Here is a 15272-nt window from a genome sequence, read left to right on the forward strand (position 1 = left end):
TGGAGTCTTTATTACCAAGAGCAATATTTTGCATAACTGCCTGTTTCCATTTAATCATCTCCTGATCTCCTTGCAGAGGTCCTCTTCTATCCTTACCTCTTCAGTACATAACATGACGTTAAACTCGAAAGTAATATCCAGGGACTTCCCTGATGGTCCAGTGGTTAAGAATCTGCGATCCCTGGTTAGGGAACATTTGGCTGTGCTGGGTCTTCATTGCAGTGTGTGGGCTTCTAGTTGTGATGTGTGGGCTCAGTACTTCCAGTGTGGGGGCTCCTCTCATGATGCACAGTCTTAGTTTCCCTGTGGCATGCAGATCTTAGGAAGACAGCTTGGCATGCATTCGTGCTAAGTTGCTTCAGCTGTGTCTGACTCTGCGACCCCATGGACCTTGGCCCGCCAGCCTCTGTCCATGGGAATCTCTAGGCAAAAGTAACAGAGTGGGTTGCCGTACCCTCCTCCAGGGGATCTTCCCAACCCAGGGATCAAAACCGAGTCTCCTGCATTGGCAAGTGGGTTCTTTACCACTAGCACCACCTGGGAAGCCCCAAATCAACATGGCTCACTGATGGGCAGCTTCCAGTCTTCCTGCATGCCACAGGGAAACTGAGCCTGTGTACCACGAGAGAAGCCCCCACACTGGAACTACTGAGCCTACACATCACAACTAGAAGCTCACATGCTGCAATGAAGACCCAGCACAGCCGAAAGAAAGCAATATCCAAATATTGTACTCAACACCTATTGAGAGGACATAAAAAGGATTGAGTTGTTGGACATTTCAAGGATGTGTGAAGAGGGTGGGTACCTATGGAGAGAGTGTTGGAGTGCTCTGAGTGTCACTGAACCCCGGCAAAGGACATTGGGATTGAAGGGCAGTTTATCTTTTAACCCCAAACTTGGGGGTCCCATGCACAGAGCCCAATGTGTATTCCCTGCTGTTGGAGACAAAAAGTGGCTGGGTGCCTGGCTCACTGGGAGGAGGCCAAGGGCCTGTGAATACAGAGGAGGCGGCAGTGTCTGGGGAAACCAGAGGCTAAGGAGGAAAGCTGAGTTGTGGACTAGTCTGGGTTCTCCAGAGAAACCCTAAGGGCCCAACTCGTGCTTCACCTACAGGGGCCACCAAATGTTTTAAGCAGCATCCCTGTCTGCCAGGAAAGTCTAAAACCCTTTGGACCTCCGGGGTCCTGTGGCCCAAATGGCAGAGCAGCTTGCATGGCAGCCTGGGCCAATGCAGAGCCTTCTCTTGTTCTGAAAGTGAAGTCGCTCAGTCGTGTCAGACTCTTTGCGACCCCATGAACTGTAGCCTGCCAGGCTCCTTCATCCATGGAATTTTCCAGGCAAGGATACTGGAATGGGTTGCCATTTCCTTCTCCAGGGGATCTTCCCGACCCAGGGATAGAACCCAAGTCTCCTGCACTGCACACAGACTCTTTACTGTCTGAGCCAGCAGTGAAGTCCTCTCTTGTTCTGAGCCACACTCAAAATTAGCACCTTTTCAGATCAGTCAGTAAATGGGCAGGAGAAACACATCATGTGAGGAATATATTATCCCCAAAATGCAGATAGACTCACTGGGTGTTGTGCCACAATTTTGGTTGTTAGAGGGGCCTGAGCAACAACTTATTCTTTACCTTAGATACAATATTTTGACATGCCCACACCACTTGAGCCCTAGAAGTTTCACTAAGGTAGAGGGTCCCTGCATTTTTGTTAGATTTATTTCCCATCCTTTAACATTAAAATACCAATAATTTGCTACTTCTTGCTCAGTATGTCTGGTCAGCATAATGTCATCAATGTAATGGGCCAGTGTGATATCTTATAGAAGGGAAAGGTGATCAAGATCCCTGTGAACTAAATGATAACATAGGGGCTGGAGAGCTGATATACCCCTGAGGCAGGACAGGGAGGGTCTATTGCTGACCTTGTTAACTGAAAGAAAACTATTTCTGGTGACTTTTACCAACAGATAATGAGAACAAAGCAATTTCCAGGTCAATAACTGCATACCAGGGGATATGTTGAGTTGCTTAAGCGATGGAATCATGTCTGGTACAGCAACTGCAATTAAAAATACCACCTGGGCTCTTCCCTAGTGGTCCAGTGGTTGAGTCCACCTGCCAATGCAGGTTTGATCCTAGTCCAGGAGGATCCCACATGCCATGGGGCAACTGAGCCCATGTACCACAACTACTGAGCCTACATGCTCTAGAGCCTGTGCTTAGCAACAAGAGAAACCAACGCAATGAGAAGCCTGTAGCCCCTACTCGCCACAACTAGAGTAACCCCGTGCACAGCAGTGAAGACCCAGTGCAGCCAAAAATAAATAATTTTTTTAATCTTAGAAAGAACACCACCTGGTTAAGCTTATAATATTCCATGATGCACTGTCATTCTCCAGGATCCACCCTTCTCCAACAGAGGCCAAATAGGTGAGGTGGAGTGGGTGGGGTAGGAATCTACTCCTGTATCTTTCAAGTCCTTGATAGTGGTACTAATTTCTGCAGTCCCCCCGGGAATGTAGTACTGCCTTTGAGTTACTAGTTTCCTAGGCAGCAGCAGCTTTAGCAGCTTCCACTCGGCCTTTCTCACCATGATAGCTCTCACTCCACAGGTCAGAGAGCCAGTGTGGGGATTCTGCCAGCCAGCAGGTGTAGCTCTTCCACTTTTGCTCTCCAGAACCAGGGAAATAGCCACAGAATGTGCTCAGGGACCCACTGGTCCACTCTGACACAGACCTGAATTAAGCCCATTGATCATTTGACCTTCAAAAGTCCCTGACTTCCCCAAAGTCACTTTTGGTGGACCACAGTGACATGCTGGGTCTACCCAAATCACTGTTAGTTCAGAGTCAGTGTCCAGTCATCCCCAGAATGCCTGATTATTTCCTTTTCCCCAATGCAGTTACCCTGGAAAAAGGCTGTAAGTCAGTCCCTTCAGGAAAAATGAGAGGAAGAGTAACAGTACCATGTTTGATAATGTTCCAGCATCCTTCCTAAGGGCACCAGCCACCACCCTCCTTCATTCTGGGTCTATAAACTGGGTCTATAAACTCAGGTCTGGGGATTGACTGGGAGGCCATAGTCTTCTGGTATTTTCTCCTTTTTCCTCTTCTTCTTTTTAATTTTGTTGGGGTATAGTTGATTTACAATGTTGTATGAGTTTCAGGGTTACAGCAAAGTGATTCAGGTATATATATATTCATACTTTTTCGGATTCTTTTCCCTTATAGGATATTACAAAATACTGAGTGGAGTCCCTAGGTCCTTTTTGGTTATCTATTTTATATATGTGTATATGTTAATCCCAAGCTCCTAATTTATCCCTCTCACCCACATTTCCCCTTTGGTAACTATAAGTTTGTTTTTGAAATCTGTGAGTCTATTTCTGTTTTATAAATAAGTTCATTTATATCATTTTTAATTAGATTACACACGAGTGATATGATATTTGTCTTTCTCTGACTTATTTCACTTATGTGATCATTTCCAGTTCCATCCATATTGCTGCAAATGGCATTATCTCATTCTTCTTTATGGCTAATATTCCACTTATATATATGTGCCACATCTTCTTTATCCATTCATCCATTGAAGGACATTTAGGTTGCTTCCGTGTCTTGGCTAAATGGTGCTGCAACACATAGTTCTCTGTTTTTATTACTTATGTTAGACCTTTTTTCCCTTGATCTAGAATTTTTCTGTTTCTACAGGTGGAGTAAGGAGGCTTCCTATCTATTTCACTTCTAGGAGAATTGTGATCAACTAGCCAATTGGAGAAGGAAATGGCAGCCCACTCCAGTGTTCTTGCCTGGAGAATCCTAGGGACGGGGGAGCCTGGTGGGCTTCCGTCTATGGGGTCACGCAGAGTCGGACACGACTGAAGTGACTTAGCAGCAGCAGCAGCCAATGCCCCAGGTCTATGTGAGTCAGACTATCCTGATCGCTGCCTTTATTCTGCTGTCCATTACACTAACCACATCCACCTTGCTTTGGTGGTTGATTGCCACCATTTGGCTCCTGACACCCCTGGATGAGATTACTCCCATTGCATTTAGGTCTCAGCTCCCACTGTGAGATGTGACCTGCAGAGAAGGGTGATCACATTGCTCTTCAAGGATGCCAGGACTCCCCTCTCACACTTATTTCTCACAGTGGTGGTGAAAGATCTCACTTAAATGTGAAATCCAAAAACTAAAAAAATAAAGAAGATAACAAAACAGACTCACAGATACAGAGAACAAACCAGAGGTTCCAGTGGGGAGAGTAGTAGGAGGAGGGGCAAGATAGGTGAAGGAGGTTAAGAGATACAAACGAGTAGGTCGAAAATAAGTAACACAAAATTTAAAATGGATAACCAACAAGGACCTACTGTACAGCACATGGAATTCTGCTCAGTGTTATGTGGCAGCCTGGATAGGAGAGGAGTTTGGGGGAGAATGGATACAAGTATACGTATGGTTGAGTCCCTCTGCTGTTCACCTGAAATGATCATAACATTGTCAACTGGCTAGCCCCCAATACAAAATTATCAGTTTAAATAATAAGTAAATGATTTACAGGAAAACAAACATAAATAAATAACATACAAGGATACAATGTGCAGTACAGGGAACATAGCCAATATTTTATAACTTTAAATGGAGTATAATCTATAAAAATACTGAATTGCAAAATATTGTATTGTACACCTGAAACTAATACAGTCAACTATAATTCAATTTTAAAAATAAAATAGAATAAAATAAAATAAAAATTAAGGTATGTCTTCTGGACCCTCCCAGTGGGAGAAAGACAGAGATTTATTATGTTGGCTCACATGATTTGGCTGACAAGTCCCAAAATCTGCAGTTGGCCCAGTAGATTTTGCAGGGGCGCCAATGGTATAGTTCCTGTTGAGCCTGGAGGCCTGAGAACCACAAAAACCAATGGTATAAATTCCAGTCCAAGTTTGAGTCTGAAGACAGAAATCTGATGCCCCACTTGGAAAACAGCTGGACAGAGAAGAGAGAATTCTTTTTTTTAAAGTAGTTTTTATTTATTTATTTATTTGAAGTATAGTTGCTTTACATTGCTGGATCAGTTTCTGCTTTCGGTAAAGTCAATCAGGCATGTGCACGCATGCTCAGTTGCTCAGTTGTCTACGACTCTGTGAATCCATGGACTGTAGCCTGCCAGACTCCTCGGTCAATGGAATTTTCCAAGTGAAAATACTGGAGTGAGTTGCCATTTCCTACTCCAGGGAATCTTCCCAATCCAGGGATTAAACCCACATCTCCTGCATTGCAGGAAGAGTCTTTACCAGTGAGCCACCTACATACACATATATCCTTTCTTTTTGAATTTCCTTCCCATTTAGGTCACCACAGAGCACTGAGTTGAGTTTTTTGTGCTATATAGTCAGTTCTCATTAGTTGTCTATACATAGTATCAATAGTATATATATGTCAATCTCAATCTCCAATTCATCCCACCACCTCCCTTTCCCCCTTGGTATCTATACATTTGTTCTCTGTATCTGCTATGCAAATAAGGTCATCTATAACATTTTTCTAAACTCCACATATATGCATTAACATGTAATATTTGTTTTTCTCTTTCTGACTTACTTCACTGTCAGTATCTAGGTCCTTCCATTTCTCTGATTCCATGTCTCTGCAAATGACACAATTTTGTTCCTTTCTTACTCTGCCTTTTTATTCTACCCAGGCTATCATTGGACTGGAGGAGGCCCACCTACCATGGGAAGAGCAATGTGCTTTATCCAGTCTACCAACTCAAACATTAATCTCATCCAGAAACACCCCCACAGGCACACCCAGAATCATGTTCATCCAAATATCTGGGCACTCCATGGCCCAGCCAAGTTAACCATCAAAAATTGGAAAAACAAAATTCATCATCTGTCTGGGGCTCAAAGTCCGAGAGTTTCAGCAGGGAAACCTTACAAAGAACTCACAAAACTACTCACAGGAGAATCAGCTTTAAATCTCAGCCGGTCTCAGGAATCCCAAATCCAGATTTTCACTGTTACAATGAAGTAAGACCCTTCCTGACCCCCCTTTTCCATCTCCCCTTCTTGAACTCCAATCTCAGACATCCACAATGGCAGCAGGTGAAGGAGAAGGAGGTTTAAGAGATAGAAACTGACCGCACCCTTCCCTGAAGGAAGCCACCTGCCAAAGACAAAAGAAGCTTTATACCTCCTGAGAGAGTTCAAAGTTTTTATTACTATCTGGGGAGAGGAAACTTTAATTATGAATGCAAACTCCTAGTTAAAATGACTGTAGAGCTTTCAGTTGTCCAGAATTAAGCAAAATAGTCTCAATTGGCAGGGGAAAAAAATGCCATCACTAAATTTAAGAAAGGGTGGGAGAGATTCCATGAGTTTTAGATTTTCAAGTTATCTATTATTTCCATCCCTTCTGTTATGAATTCTTATTTGTTGAGTCTGTAAAGTGTGCCTCCCAATGTTCTTTGCCACTTTTTTTCCTCAGCTTGTTCTGCCAGGTTTTTTCCATGAAAAAGTCCTTGCTTGGTAAGCACTTTTGCAGCTGGCTTAGACCATTCTTCCTGGTTTGCACACTCAGGACTGGGTCTTAAGTTATGGACTTTCAGACGTTTGCTCTCAGCCAACAGGATCCCAGGTGCTGCATCCCTTGCTCGACCAGCCCAGTTCCTCAATTTAACAAAAATGCCTCTCTATCTTCCTGCAGCATGGGCATACAGCACATTTCTGGAGTTTTTTCAGTCCCCATCCACTGGATAGGCAAGACAACCAGCCCCTTCCTCAGTTTCATGCAGCGAGCACAGGTCCACTGTCCTGCCAAGCATGGGGTGCACTCACCTCTGTTCTCACACGAGTCTTGAGGCCCACCCTATGGACAGAATACACAGTACCTTCTACCCTTGGCCTACATTTCACCAGCCTATGCAGTAGGCTTATTCTTCATTATTAGTCCACAAAGATTGATTGATTCACTGATTTATTGTGTGTGTGTGTGTGTGTGAATTTGGACGTCACAGAGAGGATTTGATGTGTGCTCACTCCACCATTTTGATCAAGGTCTTCCAGGCATGTCTCAGATACTACTGAGCTAGACAAGCAAGAAGCATGCCCCAGGGACTCCCTTGGTGGTCCAGTGGATAAGAGTCTGCCATATACTGCAGGGGACTCAGGTTTGATCCCTGGTTAGGGAACTGGGATCCCACTTACAACAGGGCAGCTGGGCCAGTGTGCCACAACTGCTGAGCCCGTGCTCTAGAGCCTGCGTGTCACAACTAGAGAACCTGCTTGCTGCAACTAAGACCTGACACGGTCACATAAATAAATTTTTTTTTTAAAAAAAGAAGACACATGTCCCAGACCTAGTCATTGATGCCAAGCAGGGCCTTGTGGGACTCCTGGGCATGGAGGCCTTTTTGTTCCCCATTCCTTGTAGCCCAGACTCCAGACTCCAAGACCTTCTCTGAGTTCCAAAGGGCAGAACAGTTGCTAATCAAAGGAGACTCAGCAATGAAACCACCTCATCAGTATTAGGAGAGGACTATCCAGGACCCTGCTGCTGCTGCTGCTAAGTCGCTTCAGTCGTGTCCGACTCTGTGCGACCCCATAGACGGCAGCCCACCAGGCTCCCCCATCCCTGGGACTCTCCAGGCAAGAACACTGGAGTGGGCTGCCACTGCCTTCTCCAATGCGTGAAAGTGAAGTCGCACAGTCATGTCTGACTCTTAGCGACCCCACGGACTGCAGCCTACCAGGCTCCTCCATCCATGGGATTCTCCAGGCAAGAGTACTGGAGTACCATTGCCTTCTCCTAGGACCCTACACATGCCCTAATCTTGTCAGCAACCCACCCTTTTGAAACTGCAGAAGAAAGAAGAATATACGTGCTAAGTCACTTCAGTCGTGCCCAACTCTTGGCAACCCCATGGACTATAATATAGCCTGCTAGGCTCCTCTGCCCATGGGATTATCCAGGCAAGATAGAGTGGGTTGTCATGCCCTCTCCGGAGGATTGTCCCAACCCAGGGATTGAACCCACATCTCTTAGGTCTCCCGCGTTGGCAGGCGGATTCTTTACCACTAGTGCCGCCTGGTACTGTCTTGATCCTTATCACAATCTCCTGCCTGACTATATAACCTTCCCTACTCACCAGGATGGGGGGCACAGTTCTTGAAGCACCAGTTTCCTGTTTTTCCCCTTTACCTGGCCAAGTAATAAAGCCACTCTCTTTCTCTTCCATAACTCTGTCTCCGTATTCTGTTTGGCATTAGTGAGCAGAGAGCCAAGGTTTTTGCAACAATCTCAGTCTTCACTGAGTGGTCCGGCCCATTTCCAAAGTGGGAGCACTTTCCCTCAGTGATAGGAGGAGTTTTCTTATTAGTGACTAAAGCAGAAATCTTATCCTCTCCTGTCCTGTCCTACCAAGAAGAGTGGTCACTTCCTCACAGGAGCTGACACAGGGCAGGCCGGAGTGATGTCCTGGAGAGTCACAGTTCCAGAGGCCTCCCCAAGCCCTCCTCCTCATGTAAGAAACTTGAGGAGGGGCCTCAGGACGTTCAGATAAAATCTCAGGTGCAAACGCTGATAACACAGAGGTCAGGCTGCTCCTCCTTCAGACTCAATAAGCTCTCGGCCTCCAGCGTGCTACTCACTGGGCTTCTGTTCCCTCCAGGGGCTGCACCTTCATCCCAGATCCCAGCTTGGCCTTGGCTGATCCCCCCAAGTCTTGAAGCTCTAACAACCACGTAGGGTAAGAGTGGAAAGGAGAGGGGTGTGAGCGCTGCCCACTGGGGTAGGTGGGAAGTCCAGACCCACACCCTGCATGTTCGTGGCCACCTCCAATACCATATCCATCTCTAGGACCTGGGCTTTTGGCTTTTAGGCAACACATTTAGAACCACACCTCAGACCCAAACTTCTTATCAGTTCTTCAACCTGAAAGTCTTTGCCAACCCCAAGTGAAAATTCTCCTTCAGAGTTTAAAACTTTGTTAGAAAAGGAAATAAAGAGAAAAAGGAAGGAAAGGGGGAGGGGAAGGAAAGGAGAAAGAGAGGAAGTAGGGATAAAGGAAGGAAAGGCAGGAGGGGAAAAGGAAGAGAGGAAAGGAGGAGGGAGAAAGGAGACAAATCCTCTTCTCAGACAAAGAGATTATCTCATAAATTAAAACTGAGCTGCTTACAGTTACCCATATTAAAATTTTAGCATCTACTTGCTGCCATCTGCTAAATTAAAACTCCTCATTTGAAATACAGTAATTCTTCCACCCCACTGGCCCTCCATAACCTAGGCTTAAGTGTGTTAGTCGCTCAGTCATGACTGACTCTTTGCAACTTCATGGACTGTAGCCCGCCAGACTCCTCTGTCCATGGAATTCTCCAGGTAAGAATACTGGAATAGGTAGCCATTCCCTTCTCCAGGGATCTTCCCAACCCAGAGAGTGTACCCTGGTCTTCCACACTGCAGGCAGATTCTTTACCACCTGAGCTACCAGAGAAGCCCAACCTGGGCTTCACCTGAGGGCTATTTCATTTTGACCTGTTTCTAAGTGCAGGATTCCAAAGTCTTCAGTGAAACAGGCATCACCTGGGAAAGCCCTTCAGTGTGGGTAATGTAGGTGGGATGGCATCAGGGGCCCCAGCTCTGGGGTGTGATCTCCTAAGGCTAGAAACCTGTAGTAACATCAGTAGACAGTTTGGCAGAAGACTTACTGGCATCTCCAGGAAATTTGGAGATATGTGGCCACCTTGTAGATGGGTGATTTGAAAGCACTAAGGAGCAAATGTAGAAGTTACTTCGGTTTACACAGGCACTTATTTTTTTTCAACAGTCAGGTTTTTTAAGGTTGTTTTTTAAAATTTCCCCAGTGGGCTCCAATGGAGGGACCGGGGACACGAACCTCCTCCCATAGGAGAGTTTGTCCTTTGGCTTTGGGGGCTTTTTGCAGGTACCTGACAAGGCTTCTCCATTTTTCCTCCAAGGTCCTTCATGGGGTTTCACTGCTGCTCCTGCGCCGGTGGCCCCTCACTGAAGGAGGTGGAAAGGGCTGTGTCTTCCCTCCTGTTCCTACCTGTGTGTGCTCCCACCTCCAGGGAAGATAGATTTTCCGGGCTTTTTTGTTTGATCCTTGAGGACCTGACAGCCAGCAAGAGAAAACTGTAATTTGGGTTCACCTCTTGTGTGCCAGTTCTAAATGTCACACAGTCTGGGTGCCAAAATGGTTTAACATGACACCCCTGTCATGGAAACAACAACCCCTCTCCCCAAAAAAGTCAGTTAAACCCTGGGATAGTTTATAGAATACAGGAGAAAATATCAAAAACTGTTTTTTGAAGAGGCAGGGAAGGGCAGCACAGAGGAAAGACTGGTGGACAGAGGCCGGAGGCAGCGGCCAAGGTCCAACAAGGAGGGAGGGGCACGGGGGCACCCAGCAGAGCCCTCATGGTGTGCCAGGGGCAGACCGAGCACGAGTGGGGATATGGTGTCTGCTAAATGCTAAATCCACTGATGATGGTGGAGGTTTGCCAGAGACCCAGCCCATGGAAGTTCCGCAGTTCTCATTCTAGGAAATTCACCTGAGTTTTCCTTTTCTCTCTCCAGGAAGCCCAGGGCACTTGAAGGCAAATGGGAACAAAAGAAGGAATTTCCAGCACTCAACACAAGGTGGCGCCAGACACCCGTGGACGTGATGAGGTCCCCACTCCAGGTGGGTTCAGAAGCTGGTCCCTAAAGGGACCCAGTCAGGTCAGATTCCAAGGAAACTGAGAACTCTGAGCACCCACAGGAAGTTAGCCAAAGGAAAAAACAGGGCACACAGAAAAATAAGAAAAATTATCTAAGAGATGGGGAAGGGTAGCACTGAAGCGAAACAGAGTCTACAGTCTGTAAAAGGAACTTAAAAAAGAGTTTTGCCAGGAAAAACCTGGAAAGACAGGAGATGGGCAAGTGCAGAGAGACAAGAAGGGGAGGCTGTTGCAGGCATTCAGCAGGTCATGGCCTGGGCCAGGGAAGGGTGGTGGAGAAAAACGCCTTCTGACTGATGTAGCTATATTTACCAGTTTATATTTACAGGTATGCTTCTTAGATACAGTGAGTCGACAAACCCAACAGGACTCAATAACAAGACTCAGGAGAAATACATTTTATTCATCTTCTTTGAGAATTCATTGTATTAACATTTGCTCTTTTCGTGTAGTGTTATGGACCCACGACTTTGCAACTGTATTGTGTCCATTGATATCAGCCAGTATTCTCCTTTTGATGTTCACATTGTCCGAACTTTGGCTGAGACAAATTTACCTCTTTTAGATGGATTCCTTGCATAATTTTGAATGACCCAATTATTTAAAGCTTTTTGCTTCTGGCCCAACAAGGTGTAAGTGTCCTGGCATTATTATCTTGCTCATTTCTACCCCCAGACCAAGTATGGAATCAGACACTGCTCCAAGAAACCCTGGCTCCTTTTGAGAGAAAAATAGCAAAAAAAAAAAAAAAAGCAAAATATAGGGTACATTGCAACTAGGTCACTCCGGTGGCAAAAAGCCCAAAAGGAAATCTGCTTCTAATGTGATGTTTTATAAAGGCCTGGCTTCATATTGACACACTCAATTCAGTCCTGGTAGCACACTGCTCCTACTCAAACAATTGAGCACACCACTGACCTTCCCTTTCACTAATCCTGAAATCGAGTTTCCTATCCAAATAAACAATTATTTACTTGCTGTGACAGCTTACGAGAATAGCTCAAAAAACAACAACAACAATACACTGTCAGTAGAGACAGTAGAAATAGTGAGTGAAGTTCCTGTTTTAGGCGGCACAGTCCTAAGGACTTGTTGCCAAACCATTTGCTCTAGAGTCATACTTAATCTGAGTTTCCCCAGTGGCTCAGCAGTAAAGATTCCACCCACAATGTGGCAAATGTGGGTTCTAATTCCTGGGTCAGAAAGAGCCCCTGGAGGAGGACATGGCAACCCACTCCAGTATTCTTGCCTGGAGAATCCCATGGACAAAGGAGCCTGGAGGGCTACAGTCCATAGGGTCCTGCACTTCAGGACACGACTGACGTGAGTTAGCACACACACACGCCTAGTCCCCCACACTGTGGAAGGACTTAACTAGCATTGTGGTTCTCCTGTTTCTATTTACTTTCATTCAGAGGAAGCTGCAATCTGCCCTCACCCTACCCCTCCATTTTCTGCTCCATCTTGTCATCTTCCATAGGACTTACACACTCCCAATATTCTAGATAATTCACTTAATAATGACAAATACTGTTATTATTTTATTATTATTCCTCCCCCCAGCCCCACCATCCAAAGGTAAGCCTCATAGAACCAGGATTTTGTTCCTTGGACCCTGGCAGCATCTGAAGGCAGGACTAAGAAAAATGTGCTTGACTCGGGTCAGGGGTGTCTGCTCGTTGACCATCATCAAGGACTCCTGTTGTAGTTACTAATCACACCCCTTTCACTCATTGAAAAATCCAGGTGATAGGAGTAAATCAATTGGAGGAGAGGCCAGGGAGTCGAAATACCAGTACTCCAGGACAGATGGAATGGCCAGCTATGGGGGAGGTCGCCCCTCTACTTTCAGTTCAGTTCAGTTCAGTCGCTCAGTCATGTCCAACTCTCCGCGACCCCATGAATCACAGCATGCCAGGCCTCCCTGTCTATCACCAACTCCTGGAGTTCACTCAAACTCATGTCCACAGAGTCGGTGATGCCATCCAGCCATCTCATTCTCTGTCGTCCCCTTCTCCTCCCGCCCCCAACCTTTCCCAGCATCAGAGTCTTTTCCAGTGAGTCAACTCGCCACATGAGGTGGCCAAAGTATTGCAGTTTCAGCATTAGCATCAGTCCCTCCAATGAACACCCAGGACTGATCTCCTTTAGGATGGACTGGTTGGATCTCCTTGCAGTACAAGGGACTCTCAAGAGTCTTCTCCAGCACCACAGTTCAAAAGCATCAATTCTTCGGCGATCAGCCTTCTTCATAGTCCAACTCTCACATCCATACATGACCACGGGAAAAACCATAGCCTTGACTAGACGGACCTTGGTTGGCAAAGTAATGTCTCTACTCTACTCTCAAGGACCAGCCTAAATGTTTGGTGCATGGTCAGACTTCCATAAATGATTCTGGGGACATGGAAGGACAATAGGATAATTGAGGGAAATGTCTGGATACCTGTATGAACCTGCAAGGTGATGGGCAAGGGAACTAGCTGTGAGAGGGATGCAAGCAGAGGGAAGTCAGGGGTCATTTCTGAGTTCTGGGTCTGGACAGCTGACAGGGCAACTGTGGCCCAAGAATGAAGGGCAGGGGAGAAGGAGGAGGTCATGACTGGTGGAGTAGTAGAGTCTTTTTTCCTGCAAACTGAAAATATGATTTCAGTTTGGCCAAAGGTAAAATAAACATACACTCTTCATAAAAGAATCGAACAATGCAGAAGCATACAAAATAGTACAAAAGAGAATATCTCCAGTGATCTCATCTTAGAGAGCCCCTCCACTGGCCCCTTGAAAGCCCTGCCCAGGTGGAGAGAGGGCTGGGGGCCTCTGCCTTACAGGGGAAACACCTGACTGAAGCAGTTAGATTGTCTCCACCTCAAGGCTGGCTGGAAGGGGCCCAGGAAGTGGGGGTAGAAACAAACCAGCTCAGAGGCTCCAGAGCTGGGAAGGGTGGGGTCTATGAAGGGAGACCCAGCTCTGCCCAACAATTGCTTCAGCCTTCAAGAGACTCCCCCTCCATCCCTTCTCTGACCCTGCCTCTTCCTCACCTGGTGGGCGAGAGGGTCAGGAAGAGGCTTCAGTCATGGGTCCAGGATGAACATGCCGGGAGAATTAAGGACACCCTGAGGGGCTATCTTAAAGAAAAGAGTTCCCCAAGGGATTTCCTGTAGTGTGAGGCCCCCAGGAATACCCAGGAGCACCTTGCCTCAGTCAGAGCCCCCATGCAGTCAGATGCTGTCCCCCACTGTACCCCTGCTCCATCCCCTACCTGGGCTTACCCCCAGCATCTTAACCAAAGGTGGCCTTCATGCAGCCTGGACTCAAGATTGATGATGTAGCTCAAACCCTAAAGACCACTGTTTTGGAAGAAACCAAAATGATTACCCAAGGTGACCTCTTTTTATTTTTCATAAAAAGCTGTACTGTATCAACTCCACAGGAAAAAGGAACACTTCATTACACTTACGATCGACAGCCTTCTGCAGTCTCATCTCATCATACACACTCATTTCAGCTGCTGTCCTCAGCGTGCACACCCTACTCACCCTGCACAGCATTTCACAGGTCAGCAGCATCCATGCGCAGCCCATTTTCAGTGGGGCTGTAGTCTCCCTCTAGGCCACAGATCTTATTGCCGGCTGAGCGATTCAGTCACCTCTGCACAGGCAGGCTACAGTCCATAGAGTCACAAAGAGTCAGACATGACTGAAGTGACTTAGCCCACATGCATGCACAGGCATTTGGCTTGAAGTGAAATCAACCTCGTTTATCGACCCTTCCTTTCGTCTTCAAAGTTTCCTCCAGGAAAGTGGCCATTGCTTGTGTAGTCTCTGATCATCCTTGTTACCCATGGACCTGCTGCTCTTCAGAAAAGCAGAACTAATCACAGTGTACAATGTTGCCAATTTCCCGACAGCTCTGCAAGTGGCAGAGAGATAATATGGATATATATACACATACAGTTTAATGGTCAAGTAGTTAACCATTGTACAGATGAGAAAACTGAGGGGCAGAGAGACAAAGTCATTTCCCCCCAAGGTCATCCTGCTAGTAGATGGCAGAGATCCAGTGTTGGAGGTCACATCCCCTGACCTCCTCTTAGCACTCCATCAGCCATACCACCCTGCCTCTGACAGTTGCTTCTAGACGTGGACGTAGCAGGCCTCTTGTCTTTTGTCCTTGAAGGAAACAAGTGCAGCCTTTCCCCTCATGGTTTCAGCGTCCCGCAGCCCAGATTTCTTGGCTTCATCTGCTAGATCCAAGCCTTGAGGAGCTCCTCAGAAGAGAGCCCTGAAGTTACACAGGCTTCTACCTCTTCTTTTCTGCAGCTGATTAACTTCTGGGGTGAATTTGTTATTTTCTGAAAGACAATTTTCATTCATATTCATTAGGTTAACAGTCATAGTCAGAGTTGAAGAGAATATCACCAAAAATCCCAACTATTTGACTCATTAACTTTCAGCAAAAAAGCCCAAAGAGACTTCCCTAGTGGTCCAGTAGTTAAGAATCTGCCTTCCAATGCAGGAGACACA

General features: G+C 46.3%; 1 protein-coding gene across 5 annotated transcripts in view; it reads right to left on the reverse strand.

Moving 5' to 3' along the window:
* Window positions 1-14120: 14120 nt before the first annotated feature.
* IL20RB (interleukin 20 receptor subunit beta) overlaps window positions 14121-15272 on the reverse strand; it is a 38733-nt gene continuing 37581 nt past the window's right edge. For all 5 annotated transcript variants that reach the window (XM_055413251.2, XM_055413250.2, XM_088840389.1 and 2 more), the window contains one exon: window positions 14121-15100. In XM_055413251.2, the coding sequence (XP_055269226.2) occupies window positions 14993-15100 (108 nt within the window). In that variant the 3' untranslated portion in view covers window positions 14121-14992. The remainder of the gene's footprint in view (window positions 15101-15272) is intronic.

The sequence above is a fragment of the Moschus berezovskii genome, chromosome 1 (assembly GCF_049115385.1).
Source record: "Moschus berezovskii isolate FMDL1 chromosome 1, NW_MosBer_1.0, whole genome shotgun sequence".
In the NCBI taxonomy this organism is placed as follows: Eukaryota; Metazoa; Chordata; class Mammalia; order Artiodactyla; family Moschidae; genus Moschus; species Moschus berezovskii.